This window comes from Lagopus muta, chromosome Z (assembly GCF_023343835.1).
Source record: "Lagopus muta isolate bLagMut1 chromosome Z, bLagMut1 primary, whole genome shotgun sequence".
Classification (NCBI taxonomy): Eukaryota; Metazoa; Chordata; class Aves; order Galliformes; family Phasianidae; genus Lagopus; species Lagopus muta.
This window is the reverse complement of record NC_064472.1, coordinates 25,161,642-25,178,818: the sequence shown is the minus strand read 5'-3', so window position 1 is coordinate 25,178,818 and position 17,177 is coordinate 25,161,642. Positions and strand designations below refer to the sequence as shown.

General features: G+C 42.0%; 1 protein-coding gene across 1 annotated transcript; it reads left to right on the top strand.

Moving 5' to 3' along the window:
- The first annotated feature begins 1,597 nt into the window (after positions 1 to 1,597).
- On the top strand, positions 1,598 to 17,168 carry HEXB (hexosaminidase subunit beta). Its single transcript, XM_048930596.1, has 14 exons — positions 1,598 to 1,955; positions 2,049 to 2,200; positions 4,846 to 4,911; positions 5,664 to 5,710; positions 5,909 to 6,019; positions 8,066 to 8,167; positions 8,493 to 8,622; positions 11,257 to 11,437; positions 12,504 to 12,590; positions 13,176 to 13,248; positions 13,916 to 14,090; positions 14,867 to 14,957; positions 15,166 to 15,270; positions 16,978 to 17,168. Exons 1-14 carry the CDS (start codon positions 1,663 to 1,665, stop codon positions 17,039 to 17,041), a joined length of 1,677 nt encoding a protein of 558 aa, XP_048786553.1. The 5' UTR covers positions 1,598 to 1,662; the 3' UTR covers positions 17,042 to 17,168.
- Positions 17,169 to 17,177: the final 9 nt, after the last annotated feature.

Genomic DNA, 17,177 nt, shown 5'->3' with positions numbered 1-17,177 from the left:
GAGTAAGAGAAAAAAGTGTGTGTTTCATATACTTACACATGAAAAAGCCATCTTAATGATTATCAGAAGGTCCACATAGAGAAGAAAATACAAAACTGATTTAATTGCATAGTTGTGCACAAAGCAGCATGTTTAAAGAGTGACATCAAGAAATAAATGTACTTAATTGTTACAGAAAAGCCTCGCTATACCAAAGTTATAATGAGAGAAAACAAAACTGGAAGCAAAAGGCTGGTGGGGTGGACTCATGGGCCCTTTGGGATGGTGGAGCTTATCTCCCGTCAGCAGGCCTGCTGTTTCAGCATACAGCTCCCTACTAACTTCAGTTTGTCACCATGTCCTCTACTTGCTCAGAGAGCCTACTAATCACTTAGCTGTGCTACAGAAATGTATGAAAGAATCCAGATTTCCTAAATATGCCCCAAAACATGACCAGCAATGGACACCATGAGCAGTTCCAACAGTACAACTGAGGCGATGGTCAGAGAGGGCAAAGGGTAAGAGAGATTCAAGCAGCTGGAAGCCTGTGCCAGAGCTTGGACTGCATGTACAGTACAGCCTCTGGAAAAGCCTGAGGGTCTCCTGTGCACTGTTTCACAGTCTAAGCATGCCTTGCATAGCCTGAGCCTTCCCCAGGTCCTGCTCCTTCCCCTTATGCCAACGCGCTGAAGGTGTGAGACACCAGACCAGCCAGCCACCTGGATGCTCTCACTGTGGCATCACACCAGCATCAAAAAAAACAGTGGCGAGGACTCACCTTGCTGTGCAAACCCACTCTGCAATTAGTCATAAAAAAGTGAGGCTTTTCGCAGGAAGCAACCTTGACAACACAAGAGCATCCTCTCCATGACCCATTTCTTCTGTTTCTTGTATCCAGAATGTGTGTCTGCCTCCTGAAAGGATGACAGTGGGTGCTGCTGGCAGAGGCACTGCTGGCACAGGCACCACAGGAGCAGCGTGCAGCTGAGCGCTCCCTATTGCTGTCCTGTGTCATCTGAGCAAGGGCACTGGCATGCACTGCTCTCGTTAACCATTTAATTGGCAGTGCCTTCAAGACAGAATGCCTTCCCACTGGAATTTCCAGCTTCCAGGCACGTGGCTTGCCCTCCAAAACACCTCACGACTTCCAAAATTTACAGTGGGATCTGTCAGTGCAGACATTGTTCCTTGTCAGACTGCTGCTAATGCATACTAGTTCACAAAATCACAAATCACAGAATTGTAGCGGCTGGAAGGGGCCTCTAGAGACCGTCGAGTCCAATCCCCCTGCAAAGCAGGCCCCCTGCAGCAGGCTGCACAGGTGGGCGTGCAGGCCGGTCTTGAATGTCTCCACAGAAGGAAAATCCCACAACCTCCCTGGGTTTACACACTTCATTCTGCACAAAGCAGTTCTAACCGCTTCTGCAAAGGCTGAAATTGCTTTCTAGCAATACAGACGATTGCTTCGCAGCGCTGGAATCGCCTGCACACACACGCAGGCTGCAACCCCTAGCCCCACACCCCCGGAACCCCCACGCCCCGCGGACCAGGCACGGCGGTTGGCGCTGCGAGGCGCGGCGCACCCCGCCCTTGGGCGGTGCGGAGGGCGGCGCGCGCAGGTCCCGTGATGGCGGAGGCGGAGCGGCGGGCTCACTCGGCGGGGCCTCCGCCGGCGGCAGTGCTATGGGCAGAGCCATGGGAGTAGCCGGGCTGCTCGCGGGGTTGCTCCTCGTGCCCGCCGTGCTGCTAGGCGCCAGCTTCGGCCGCGGAGAGCCGCCTCCCGATGTGCAGCCGGCGCCGTCGGAACGGGGGACGGAATCGGACGCCGTCCCCGAGGACTCGCTGTGGCCCCTGCCGCAGTCGCTCCGTACGTCCCGTCTCCGGCTGCAGCTGGCCCCCGAGCGCTTCCAGGTGGTACACGGCACCGGCTCCTCGGCGGGGCCGGCCTGCGGCCTCCTGCAGGATGCCTTCCGCAGGTGAGGGCAGGCGGTGGGGCGGCAGGGGCGGCAGGGGCGGCAAGGGCGGCTCCTGGAGCGGCGGCGGCTCCCTGAGCTCCGCGCTCCCCGCAGGTATTACGAATACATGTTCGGACGCTCCAGCTGGAGGAAGCCGCACCGAGCGTCGCCGTCTGCGCAAGGGGAGCTGTCGCAGCTGCAGGTGGTGATCGCCTCCCCGGAGTCCGGCTGTGACAGCTTCCCACACCTCGCGTCCAACGAGGCCTGTGAGTACCGCGGCGTTGTGGTCAGGCTTAACGGCCAGCGCAGAAGTCAGACGGTGATTTATTTTTATTTCCCCCTGGAAATAATAGGCTCATGGAGGCCCCGTGAGGACACGGCAGCTCTTAGCTAGTCACCTAGTCACTAGTTGTGAAATTGAAACCGTGCCACGTCGTGACATTAATCAGTGGCATAGTCTGTGATCTCCTCAGCGTGAAGTGCTGGGTGAAGAAGCAGTTGAGCTGCTTCACCTGCGTCCTGCAGGGTTGTAGGAACGTTTTTGTTCTGTCAGTGCATACAAGGCAGGATTAAAAAGGCGACATGATTACATTGGATTTGTCCTGCCCTGATTCTCCATGGCTGATGTCCAGATTGGAGAAATACTCTAAAATCAACTCCTAACCACTAAAGAAGTTTCTTATCAGTTATCACAGGAATCAGTGCGTTCGGCTCTCCTAGATCTCTTCTGAGGTAATCTTCTGTAACAGTCTGTGCAGTTATGTGGTATCCAGGATACAGATCCTTCCCAAAAGATCCTTTTAATCCTAAGTCATACATCTGCAGCAGAACTAATTCTACCGGACTTGTTAAAAAAATGTACTGATATTAAATTTAATTAGTCCTTTCTGTACATGCAGTGAAGCAGTGCAATTTTAGTGTGCAGATTTGCCACATATTTCTGTGTAAATGAGGTACAACAGCAAAATCCTAGAATCATAGAATGATCTGGGTTGAAAAGGACCTCAATGATCATCTAGTTTCAACTCCCCTCTGTGTGCAGGGTCGCCAGCCACCAGACCAGGCTGCCCAGAGCCACATCCGGCCTGGCCTTGAATGCCTCCAGGGATGGGGCATCCACAACCTCCTTGGGCAACCTGTTCCAATGCTTCACCACCCTCTGAAAAATCATTAATGCTTTGGAATTTTTTTATCGTGGTCAGGATATTACATTGCTTTACTACTAGCTGAACTTTGGACAGTTGTGTAAAATTCAGTTCTTAATGAAAGCTGGTTTTTCTGTTCAGTAAGGAAATTATTCACTTGCTGCATTGAGCAGTTGTTTGGTTTTTTTTTCTAAACAGAAATGGCATGGTTTAGACAGTGGTTATCTCATAGCGTGGCACATGAGAATCTAGTGAGGTTTAACAAGGCCAAGTGCAAGGTGATACACTTGGGTAAAGGCATACCCAAATATGAGTACAGTGTGTGAGAAGAACTCACTGAGAACAGACCTGCAAAGAAAGACTAAGGGGTCCCGGTGGATGAAAGGCAGTGTGTTCTTGTAGCCCAGAAAGCCACTGATATCCTGGGATGCATCAAAGGAGCGATGGCCAGCAGGGAGAGGGAGGGGATTGGTCCCCAGTACAGGAAGGATGCAGAGCTGCAGGTCCAGAGGAGGGCCATGAAGATAACCACAGTGATGGAGCACCTTTTCTCTGAAGAAAGGTTGAGGGAGTTGGGCTTGTTCGGCTTGGAGAAGAGAGGGCTCCAGGGAGACCTTATTGAGGCCTTTGAGTACTTGAAGGGAGCTTACAGGAGGAGAACTGACTTTATGTACATTTGATACCAATAGGACAAAGGAGAATGACTTGAAATTAGAAGAAGGGAGATTTAGGTAAGATGTTAGGAAGACATTTTTTACTCAGAGGTGGTGAGGCACTGGCACAAGCTGCCCGGAGAGGTTGTGGATGTCCCAGTCCCTCAGGGTTGGGCTGGATGGGACCCTGGGCAACATGATCTAGTATGTGACAGTCCTGCCCATGGCAGAGGGTTGCAACTAGATGATCTTCAACCTAAGCCATTCTATGATTCTGTGATGAGAGTATAGCTACCTAATAAAAATACAGGTTACCTGCCCTCCTCTCTGCTGACTTCTTACCTTTTTGTGTAAAAGGTTCAGTTTATCCTTGCAAAACTTGTTGTGTTGCATTCATTTAAGATAAATGTTGAGAAAAACAGTTGCTGTCTCAGAAGCATATCACTCACTGGCCTACAGTTTACCACAAAAAGAAAAAAATAAAGCAAGAAAAAGAACCCCAAAAAACACACAGAGATTGTATCCATGCTCTGTTTCTTTCCCTAAACTTCCAATACATACAGAATATCTCTAGGTTAAAATGGAAAATTAAATACTTTCTTGATCTTCATTTTTGTTACTCTGTAATTAGACCTTTATAAGCAATATTGCTAAAAAAAAAGTAATCTGTAAGCACAAAATATCTAAAATGAGTGTAAAAGGAGAAGTGCATTTCTGTGGTTATGTCTGGCTTAGTTACTCGACCTCATTGCCTGCTTACTAGATGCAAAAGCATCATTTAATGTGTGTAAAAATCAATTAAGCTACAATAGGCTGGTATTCTGGCCACTGTACAAAATTTAATATAGTCATTTTTCAGAGCCATTTTTGTTTTAGCATCTTATTAACAGTGGCTTCTGACTGGGAGCTTGCATTATTCCAGGAGCACATATAAAAATGAAAGAAATGTGCATAGTATCACCATTAAAAAGAGCATTTGTTTGAATTACAAAGAAAAAGTACAAAAAAAAAGAAAAAAAAGGGCTGAGGAGGAATCTTGAATATCTTACTGCCTGATAATATCTTAGCAATCCTTGCCTTGTCGAGGAATAACTCTTTTTTTCCTCTCTTTAGATCATTTAACTGTAAGTGAGCCTGTAGCTATACTGAAAGCAGACGAGGTATGGGGAGCTTTAAGAGGTAAGCTGATGCTTTCCATACAGAGCTGTTTCTGTTCTAAGCTTGTACAGACTGCATAGCAGAGTAGGAACCAGCTGACCACTGAGGCTTGCCCTCATTCAGTCCTTCATGGGAGGCAGACTTGGGCTTGAGGGCCTAAAGGTACCAGAACATGGACTGCACACTCCCTCAATCTGTGTGCTTTATCCCAGACCCAGTGGCAAACCAGAACTGCATGCTTGCTTTATCTTAAATCAGCCAGGCCAACCAAATCCCGAGTGCTAAAAATTTCTCTGATCTGTAGTGTCAACAGATTGTTCTGCACTAATAATAATGTGCAGGTCACCATCATCAAGAAGACCATGATGCTGAAGTCTCAATCTGCTTTTCTTAGACAGTATTTAAATTAGAAATTTTTTAATGCTGAATTGCAAACTTCACCTGTTCTAGAAATGACAGGAATATATGCATGATAACACCAGACATTCCTACCTTACTCTCTGTTGCAATCATTCTGTCACAGATTAATAGGGTATGTCTGAGCCATGATAATAATATTCAGTGCTTGTGTATAATGGAGAGTTTGAACTGTTCTCTCTTCAATACTTTGTTAACTTTATTGCTTGAGCAACAAAGGTGAATGTGATAATAGGAAAGAAACTCAGTAATAAGGCATTCTTTCTTGCTGTAAATAATTTGGGTCCTGTTTTAACTAAAATTTTAAGGAATAACAGTGGGTTGTACTCCAGATTCCTTTCTTTGATTTTTTCCAGGTTTGGAAACCTTCAGTCAGTTGGTTCACGAGGATGAGTATGGAAGTGTAAGTTAATTAAAATCACAATCTGATAACAGACAGCCACATTCTTAGGTGTTTTTCAAGGAACAGTAGATCTGCAAGTTTCATTAACTGCTTTTTCAGAAAATAATTTGGAAAGGTGTTAGGAAACTGAGAAATACTTCATGTTTGTAATGATGAGCATAAAATGGGAATTCTAATTCTCAAATCTCATTTTTGTAGTTTCTTATCAATGAATCTGAAATCTATGACTTCCCAAGGTTTGCGCACAGAGGAATCTTACTTGACACTTCAAGACACTATTTGCCATTGAAATCTATTCTCACAAACCTGGTAAGTAGACTGTCATATATCATTAATAAGGAAGACTTCCTGTTACATTTTGTTCTCTAAAGTAGGTAGCAACTGATCTTGGTGTGAAATGAGAACCTGGCTAACACCTGAAAGGACAGGGTGAACTTTTCTAGGTGGAGGACAGATTCTGTGCTGGATATGAATCGAGTGGGCAGATGGAATGGTTTCAGTTCATTAAGGAGGCTGTGATTTTGTGCACCTTGGGTTTTCGGTGTTTGCTGCTGCCTAAACCAGCACAGATATTTCCTGGAGGCATGTTTTGCAAGCATTATAGGGGAGACACTGCAATCAGTAATTCGACTGCCAGTGGTTGCAGTAAGACTACAGACTTTTAAACAACCATGTAGTCAATTCTTAAGTTGATAAGGGTGATTCAGTAATGAAGTACAAACAGAGGCAAATTCTAATATGTTCATTCTGAGCTGATTTTTTTTCACTACTTCTTCTCAAAAATAAAAAAAGGGTAGTACAATTTCTGTGAAGAGCTTATGAAGAGTAAGAAATGTGTATTCTCGCTCTCACTTGATGAGAAGGTCAGAGTTTTGTCTAATTCAGCACCAGAAGCTGTGGGTTTTCTTACTTCCTACTGCCATATTTTCTCTTAAAGTACTTGTAGCAGGTCTTGGTTGGTTGGAGTGGAGGAGTCTTTGAATGAGGGAATACGCAATTTCCTGTCTTGTCTGTCCTGTTTTTCCAGGATGAGTTTTTCTTAGATACTTCCCTTCTATGTTTCAGAACTTTGCAGAGCAGGCTTAGGTGGGCAAAAACAGTGCAGGTAAAACCAGCCTTTATTTCTGAGGTCATCCTTGAACTGCACTTGGAGCTAGCCCCTCCATGAGTATTTACAACTTGTTTTTACCTGTCATATCATTCCAAGCTCAGCAATTAGGTTTGTGTGGGTAGTCTCACACAACTAAGAATGTTCCAGCTACTCAGGTAGTTCCTGTGTCAATATTTGTTGTCTTTTCTGAAAGAGCAAATGTATGCCTGAAGTATAACTTTTGAGACTTGAGTTTCTATTCATTTTTTTAAATTTCTGTAACTGTTTCTCTTCCGTTTTCTTCCCTTAAATTATGTCTGTGGTTCAGTACTTCCTCAGAGCTATGTTTTATGCCATTTTGCCAGTTTAAGAAAAAGTGTGCTTTTCCTCCTTTGTGGCTTGAATCCAGACTAGCCTAATAAAAAGCAGCAGTAATCCCTTCACTGACATGTGGTAATTAGATGCTTAAGGCAGCAGTTTAAGTACATTTCCTGTTTGTGTCTGACTACTGTGCTGTATCACAAGGAATCACATTGTCCATCAGGAGGGAGAGGTTGAGGGAGGATCAGGATGTGTAATTTTTATGTGGAAAGGTGTGAGTTGGTGGAGATGCATGAAGACAAGCAATAATTCAGTTCTTCAGAAAATTCAGCTTGGATGAAAAAAGAGGGGAAAAGATGGATTGTGCAAGCAACTGGAAGCAACTGTTTTGCAATTATTTGTCCCAGAAGAGTACAAATTTCTTCCAGCATACAGCACGTTCAGTGACTCTGATAAACTTATGTAGCCCACAGTATGTGTGTAAGTGCCCATCTGGAGTTATGATTCTATAATAAATGTGTTTACATTTATATTCATGACGTACAGTTAACAAAATAGAAGTACTAATACTATATTGACTGAAAAATGCATAGTTTGCTTTGCCTGCATTTGAAATGCATTCTGAGGAGGTTATTGTCACATGAGGATGTAATCAATAGTAGGAATTCAGTTTTGAAGTACAAAGTATTTAGGTATAAAAATGTAAGCTTTCCTATAAGCTGAAATAGCTGATTGCTTATAGACAATCAACCAGATGCTCTGAAAAGTGGAAAAAATTCACAAGAATTTATAGTTGTTTACTTGTTAGTTGAAAAATGGTATTTTGCTTTGATTTAGTCATTGAGCTAGGCATGCAGGGTATACTGGGCAAGACCATCTTTTTTGCATAGATTTTCTGTGAGAGTAAAATGCTTAAGTGAACTTTCTTGCATTATTTGTTACAGGATGCTATGGCTTTTAACAAGTTCAATGTTCTCCACTGGCATATAGTAGATGATCAGTCATTTCCTTACCAGAGTATTTCTTTTCCTGAGCTTAGTAACAAGGTGAGTAGACATCTTTGGAATACAGTGGGAGGGCAGAAATCTGGCATATTTCATGGAAACTAAATGCAGACACAAGAACCTATAAATGGTTAATTATATCTCCCTTGGCCTATTGTGAAACGGAGTTTCACCATCACCTGCATGTTTGCATTAATAATGAATGTAACGTGACGAGGGTCCTTTGTTTCAGAATCAGTGATGAAGAGAAGGAGGGAAAGTCAAATTTACTTCTTTGTATAAGTAAATAAATAAATAACCCTTATCTACTAAAAACTGTGATGGTGTAACGGTATGTAAACTTTCTCTAAATATGTACACTTCACAGGGGGCTTACTCTTATAACCACATCTATACTCCTACTGACGTCCGTCTGGTGATTGAGTATGCCCGATTAAGAGGCATTAGAGTTATCCCAGAGTTTGATACCCCAGGACACACACAGTCCTGGGGAAAAGGTATGTCAGAGAAAGTATTAATGCTTAAAACATTGTGATGAGTAAAGTGCAGCATAATATTCCTATTATATATATTTATATTATATAATATATATATTATATTAATATAATATGAAAGTGAGTGGGCTTGTTAAAAGCAGCTTTTGAAGTACTTTGAAAGGCATTTGGAAAGAGGTAAACGAGGGGAAGAATCAGCAGTGGTCAAGACCTTAGATGTGAGAGAAGCAAAAGTGAACGGAGGAAGCTGAAACTGAGCAGTCATTTCCTATGCTGGATGTGTATGCAAAGGCTAAGTATATTCTATCTGCTTTGGTTTCATATTGATGTTTTCACCCCATACAGTCATCTTGAGTTTAGAGTAATAAGGCAGAGGCTAGAAACAGTGAGCTGCAGTCCCTGGAGATATTTTTTCTTTCAAAGTAGCTGATATTTCTGTTTACTAGTAAAGACACGATCTGCTGGTGTACAAATGGTAGCAAAGCTTTATTCTGTTTTCTAGGTTTCAAAGTAGTAGTATTTTTCTTGATAGAGTCCAGAGTTACGGTGATTACATGTACTCAGAGACCAGGAAACCTTGTGCCTTGATTCAAGATGTATGGACTGCTGTTAAGCTGCAGAGTTTTTGGCTAAACGGAGAATAGTATACATTTTCTAGTCCCTTTAGCTACAGGATGAGTCTTGTGCTCATCCTGTGGGAAATGTGTCCAGAACATTGGAAGATGCCCCAGGCTCTTTCTCACTTACTTTACATGAGAAGGAAATGAGCAACATAGAAGTTGAACCGGTAAACAATTTTTCTGAATCTTTCATCTTATGTAGTCTTGGTTGTTATGAAGCATTAGGGGATGCCATCCAGAGGGACCTGGACAGGCTTGACAGGTGGGCCCACGTCAACCTCATCAAGTTCAGCAAGGCCAAGTGCAAGGTCCTGCATCTGGATTGGGGCAATCTGAAACACAGATACAGGTTGGGCGGAGAATGGCTTGAGAGCAGCCCTGAAAAGAAGGATTTGGGGGTGTTGATTGATGAAAGATTCAACATGAGCCAGCAATGTGTGCTTGCAGCCCAGGAGGCCAACTATATCCTGGCTTACATCAAGAGAAGCGTGCCAGCAGGTCGAAGGAGGTGATTCTGACCTTCTACTCTGCTTTTGTGAGACCCCACCTGGAGCACTGCGTCCAGTTCTGGTGCCACCAACACAAGAAGGATATGGAATTGTTGGAGCATGTCTAGAGGGCCACAAAGATGATCGGAGGGCTGGAGCACCTCTATAAGGACAGACTGAGAGAGCTGGGGCTCTTCAGCCTGGAGAAGTCTATGAGGTCTCAGAGGAGACGTTATAGTTGCCTTCCAGTACCTGAAGTGGGCCTACAGGAAAGCTGGGGAGGGACTTTTTATAAGGGCATGTGGTGACAGGATGAGGGGAAATAGCTTTAAACTGGAAGAGAGTAGATGTAGACTAGATATCAGGAGGAAATTCCTTACTGTGGGGGTGGTGATGCACTGGAACAGTTTGCTCAGTGAGGCTGTGGATGCCGCCTCCCTGGAAGCATTCAAGGCCAGGCTGGATGGGGCTTTGAGCAACCTGGTCTAGAGGAAGGTGTCCCTGCCCTCCCTACAGGGGATTGAAACTAGATGATCTTAAAGGTCACTTCCATCCCAAACCATTCTATGATTCTGTGATTAACAAAATCCAGATGCTTGCCAGTGGCTTGCCTACAGGTAGCTGAGCTGACCTGTAGTCACATGAAGAGCAGGATTCAGCTCACTTGTCTTTAACGAGCTGGTCCTGATAGTTTCTTGTATGATAGCTTTTTAATATAACTGAAGCTGGATTTACTCATGAACCTGAGAACTACAGCTGTGCTTTCCCTACATCTAAATTCAAAGTATTGGAAGGAGACCTAGACTCATGCAAGAGGAGCAGGTGAAGCAGTGTATTACTAGCACTCTGCTTGGGTGAATGTGCTTGGAGTAGAAAACATGCGGCTGGGAAAGTGCTGCTGCAATTATGTAAACTGAATATAGGGATCATAGAATCCTTAGAGTTGAATGGGGCATTTAAAGGTCATCTAGTCCAACTCCCCTGCAGTGAACAAGGACATGTGCAACTGGATCAGGTTGTGCAGGGCCAGCTGATCCAGTCTGGCCTTGAAAGCCTCCGGGGATGGGGCATCAACCACATCTCTGGGCAACATATTCCAGTGCCTCACCAACACCGTGAAAGACTTTTTCTTGTATTCAGCCTAAATCTATCCTTTTTAAGCTTGAAGCCATTTCCTCTTGTTCTTTCACCACAGACCCTGATTCCTTCTAATTGGCATATTTCCTAAATCTATTAAAGCTTTGTTATTCAAGTAGTCATCCAGGAATTGCTTTCTAGGTGGTGGAGTATGTTCTATAAATTTGTGGTTTTAAATCAGAAGTTTAAAAGCTGGAGTCTTCATTTTCAGTTGGAGGGTTCTTCAGCTTTGGGCAAAACTGCTTCAGCTTGTCTCTATTCAATTTTGTATGGAATAGATGAGCACTTCAGTAATGAATATTAACCTCTGTAATATGAGTGAACTACTTCCTGTTAGCAGAGATAGCAAGCCCGTATGGAACTGAATATCCTCCATTAATTGTTTCTATTAGGTCAAAAAGATCTTCTCACCCCTTGTTACAGTGGAGAACAACCAAGTGGATCCTTTGGACCTGTAAATCCCATTTTGAATTCAACTTATGACTTCATGGCTACATTATTCAGAGAAATCAGTGGTGTATTTCCTGACGCCTACATCCATCTGGGAGGAGATGAAGTGAGCTTCGATTGTTGGTATGGTCACAGTTCAAAAAATAAATAGCCAGTGCCTCTTAAATTTGCCTAAATCCATCAGCTGTGAGATGGCTTTCTCTGCTTATCCCAAAGATACTCTGTGCTCCTGCTTCTGTAAGAATTTATAGGCAGAGCATTTTCAACAAGCAAGTTACAGTTGTACAGAATTTTGCTCTGACCATTTGTTTTTCATGCATGTTGGGATACTCTAAAGGATTTCTTTATGAAAACTAACCATTCAGAAGGGAGAAAAATTTGGGGAGTTAAGCACTATAGAAGATTATTAATGCTGAAGTGCTTTGTGTTAAAGGAAAACCAGTCCTTTTCATTGAGACCTGCCTTATAGAAAATCTGTTGATGCTAAGAATTGCAGTACTACCTTCTTGGGTGCTTACATTACAAATACTGCATACATTAGTACAGTTCTTCAAGTTGTGGATTTGGGCTATTTTTAAATCTTTCTGGTGGAGTAACTAATAATAATACAGAATTGAGAGCTGATGTAATAGGATTAGCATTCAAATTGATCCTTGTTAGTATTTGTGGATTCTCTTGAAGAAACAAATCTGAACACTCAGAACTTGCTTTAATCTTTGAAGTAGAGATAAGTTCTGTCAAATGTTTCAGTACAAAGTGTTGGTTTGCTTTAAGGGAGTTCTTTTCAAGTTTGATTCTTAATGTAACTCCTGCAGATACCCTGGTGCTCTTTGGTTGCTTAGTTTCCGGACCTGCTGGCAGTTTTCCCACAACATGATAGAGGCACCAGGAACCCCAGGGCTCTTAGGAGCTTGAGGAACCCTGCCAGAAGCTGCTTGAGGGCAGCTACTCCAGTAGCTTTCCCAGAGAATTAGGACTATTGGCTTTGTTTCAAATCATGATTAAATTTGGTTTCAAAATACCTAAATCGTATTATTCTGCTACTTCTGCTCTGTTGTGCATTTGAGGCTGTGACATGTCTAAGGCATCTGTTAATATACTGTGTGTGGATAAATCTAATTAGGAAATCAGGCTTAAAACAAACAAAAAATAATTCTTCTGATTTTTTTTTTTTTTTTTTCTGTTTAAGGAAATCTAACCCTGAAGTGAAAGATTTCATGAAGAAGCAAGGATTTGGCATTGACTATGCTAAACTGGAATCATACTATGTTCAGAAGTATGTGCTTAATTTTTAATTTCTCCCCAGCTTTTCACACCTGCTGTCTGAGGGGGATGTCAGGGTGCAGATATGTAATATTTTAGACTGTATTATATTGCATATATAACAATATTTTAAAAATTTCAAGAACTTCAATGCATGGGGGTACATCCCAGTTTCTTTTCTGTTTTTACAAAGAATATAGAGTTTACATCTTTAAAATGTGGGACACAACAAGGATATGTAGGTTCGTTCTAAACACGCTCTGAATGTATTGGGTATCTTTAAACTGGGTGTACTGAAATGTCAGTAAACAAGGTGGGGAGAGAAAATCAAAAGGTTTTTGCAGACGTTTATTGTTTTTTCTTGTGACATACATTTCAACATCTTTCTGAGTTACTGGCAGTTCTGTACTGAAGTCTATGTTAATGTACTTCCTTATTTCCTTATAAGTATGTTCTTGAAGGCCAAAGTCTGGCTTCTTTTGGTCCCGTAGGAATGAAAAGGCACAGTATGCATTAGAGTAGGATAATACTGCTGCATTGGGTGTCTGCATTTGAGCTGCTTGAAGTTCACAGGCGTGATCTTATTTCTAAATCCTAGGATTTTGGATATTGTTTCCTCCTATAACAAAGGATACATGATCTGGCAGGAAGTGTTTGATAACAATGCAGAGGTAAGATGGAAAAGTAAATAGGATGCTCTCATAAAACAACACAATATCATGGGTGGCTCCCAAAATAGACAATTAAGTAGTTTTGGTTGTGTCCTTTAAGTGTTTAATGGAAATCTGTGGACAATACCAGTAAGTCCACACAGGTGTGGAGCCTAACCTGTTATTACCATTTATCTAGTAGATAAAATAGGTGAAACAAGAACAGCAGCATTGCTGCACTTTCTTCAAGGTAAGAGTAGACAATATCGCTTAATGTAGAGTGATATTTACTTAATGAGTAAAGAATAGAAAAGTTTCTCTGCCTTCTTATATACTTTAAGTTTTCCCAGGTAACAGCACACCTAGACTAGTAACACCAGGTGCTCAGCTTTTTGAAGTTATCAGTTAACTGGTATGATGGCATGTAGGAGCCATCTCAGGGAACAGACTGTCTACAATCTGTACTTCTCTCTGTTGTGAACTGTGTTTAAAACTCACAGATTATTAGTTTAGACTGTCTAGGAAAGAAAACAGTGCCAAAAGTTAGTTTCCAGTGCTCTCCTTTTCGAAGCAAAATGCCCCCCCTCCAAGTTTTGAAATCTGTTACTGGTTTTTTCTCCTGTCAACAGTAATTAGGATTATCTTTCATGTTGATTTTTTTGAAATTATTTTTATTTTTCCCTTCTAGCTGAAACCAGACACTGTAGTTGAAGTGTGGATGGCAAATAACTATGCACACGAACTGAGCCGTGTCACTAAAGCTGGGTTTACTGCTATCCTGGCAGCTCCCTGGTATTTGGACTACATTAGCTATGGACAAGACTGGACAAAATACTACCGTGTTGAACCACTGAACTTCCCTGGTTTGTTCCTTTTTTTATGTATGATGTGCGTGAATGTATTTGGTTCATAATAAGGCATAAATTGAATAGATAAGGCTATTTAGAGATGCATGCAGTTGGTGTGATCAAATACTCTATAGTCAAAGGTCTTGAGCATTTTCCAGAGTTGTGGCTGACAAACAAGTGAAAAAAACAAATACAACTTCCCATTTCTCAAATGGAAAAGCATTAGTTCCTCCAACGTGTGGCACTGGTTCATGTGTGAGACAGGAAGCTGGACGGCATGAACAGACGTGTCATGCTTTAGGAACAACACAAAACAGCTGATGGTGGACAAGGAACTTGTATTTTGAAGCAACCTCATAGAAAGTTAGACTGTTAAAGAAAAAGGTATATTCTCTCCCTCTGGCTGAAGCTGATAATCAGAACTTTTGCCATTTCCTATGCAAAGTGTTAAGGAGAACTTCAGAGTTCCATAGCTTCTTCAAGAAACGTTCTGTGTGTAGTAGAGGGAGCAGTTTGAATGAAAACTTGAATCCCTGAAGAGTGTCTAAACAATGGAAAATAAAAGTTATAATCTTTTCTGCCACAGAAAGGAGATGTGTTCTCCAGGAAAATGGGCTAGTCATTCTTACATTCTACTACCAAAATACTGTTTGTGCTCAGGACAGATATGTTGTTTGATAAAAAGTAAGTGACAGCTGAACAGCAGTCCTGAGTATTGAAGAAAAAAATAATTGTGATACATGTCCATGTCCTGGACAAATAGAAATTCTTACTTTCTGCTTTGAATACAGGATCTGAAAAACAGAAAAGGCTCTTAATAGGTGGAGAAGCTTGCCTGTGGGGAGAATATGTGGATGCCACAAACCTCACACCAAGATTATGGTATGAACTTCTTTGTATTTTAGAAAGCTACAAGGAGAATGAATTAATCAAACAGTATTGTATGTTTGTGGTAACAGTGCTAGAGTTCTGTACTGATCCTAAGCAGCTTTACAAATTGATGCTCCTGGTAAAAGACCTGGTGTTTAAAACTTTTATCCATTCTTGGTTGTAGCCTGTATCTCCTCTAAAACTTAGTTTATCTTCACAGGCCTCGGGCAAGTGCTGTAGGGGAAAGACTCTGGAGCAGCAAAAATGTGACCAATTTGCAGGATGCCTATAGAAGACTGTCCAACCATCGATGCCGCATGCTCAGGTAAGATCAGTGGTTCCAGTAAGCCTGTGGCTCTCATGCCGTAGAGCCAGTGGAGTTAAAGTACAGGCTTAATTTGCTGGCTCCAAAATGAATGAAAGCTAGCAGACTCATCTGATCACATAAATACCATCCCAAGTGTTCCCTCAGAACGGAAAAAACAGTTACATTAAGACAGGAGTTCAAAAGATTCTTGCAGATAACATTCTCAAAATCATGACCACTCTTTACTGAAATGCTAGAACTTATCTCTGTTCTGCTTTCTTCTGAAGAAAAAGCATACTCCATGACTGACTTACTTCAGACTATGAAGGATATTAAAGGGCACGTGGGAGGAGTACACAGACAGGAGAAAAAATAGGCTGATTTTTTTAGTTCTTGGAAAGAATTAATTGTTACCGGAGATAATCAAATGGAGCTTCTTGCATGAGAGGTGGGCTTGAATGACCTGTTCTTTCAAGTATTGCCTTAATGTAGAAAGTGAAGGGGTGGATCTGGTCTTAAGTTTCAGTGCGACTCACTTCTGAAAGTACGCAGCCAGAAAGCAGTTTGATTGCTCAAATGTTGCTGCAACTGATCTACAGCAAGAATGAGCATGCCAGCTAGTTTTATAGTAGTCTATGACAAACCAAAGAAAATTCCACCCATGAGAGAAAGGATTTTGAGGTATTTACAGATCATGTTTTTAAAGGACAGGATACATGGCAATTACAGTCAGCACCCAAAATTCAAGCACTCTCTTCAGATTTCTGTGGGTACCTCAGCATGTGCTTTGTTGGCACATAAGCTCATGGTGAATAAAAAAAAACCAACAACTTTGCTTTAAGGACATGTCCTCCTTAAAAGTACTGCTTTTATGTAGGCTTTAAGCTAGAAGGACAGTAGAGTAACCATCCCATTTCCATTGGTTAAATGATCATTCCTTCTGTCTGCAGTTACACTGCCTTTCATTGGACCTTCCATGAGTTTTTTTGAACTTCTGTTTGAACCCCGAAGCGCTGATTTTATTAATTGAACTGTTACAAAAATTTAGGAAGTGTGCAAATATGTCCCTGATACCGTTCTTGTGCGTGGAATATGTATATGCAGACGGGTGGTTTCAGCAGGCTGAGAAGCCTTTCCAAATAAAACAGCTCTGGCTGGATGTATGTATCAGATTACCATGCAGAGAGCGAAGGGGCAGGGAGAAACTTTCTAACAGCTAGATCACGGTCAGTGGAAGAACAATAGCTCTTCTAATCTAAGGGAAAGGTTACTGCTACAGAAATTGTACTATAAAAACAGTTTCCATTCAGATCTGAACTCAGCTTCCTGTAGTGATAAGTAGAATGAACGTAATCAGAGCTGCATGTGAAGGAAATATTAGCCTGAGAGGAGAATGTGCAGTGTTAACTGTCTTGTGTTTTCATATTCATCACTTACCTTAAAAGCAACGGATTTTACAGAAGAGCAAGACCACCAGCCCTAAAGTTTGGCGTTTTTAACTCATTTTCTAGTATTCTGATAGGTTCAACTGAAACAAGATTACTGTATCTGGCTTAGTAACCAAAATGCAATCTACAGAATAGAGCGCTTTTTCCACTCTCTAAGTAGGCAGCCCATTTTGTTTACATAAAGCAGATTAAAACTGGCTGCCCTTATCTTTGTTCCTTCCTAAACCACTAGCCCATTATTTGATTTATTCATACATATTTGACTTTATTTTAACAGCAGGGGCATAGCAGCTGAGCCTCTTTTTGTTGGCTATTGTCCCCATGAAGCAAGATGGCAGTGACTGCTTTGGACACCTCCGTTCAGCAACCTGAAGTGCCTCTGAGGTGCAAAGATGTGTAGATGAGCACATGTCGTTTGATTGTTGAACCAAAAACATTTTCACTTTTAAAATAAAGATATTTCACATGCTTGTTGGA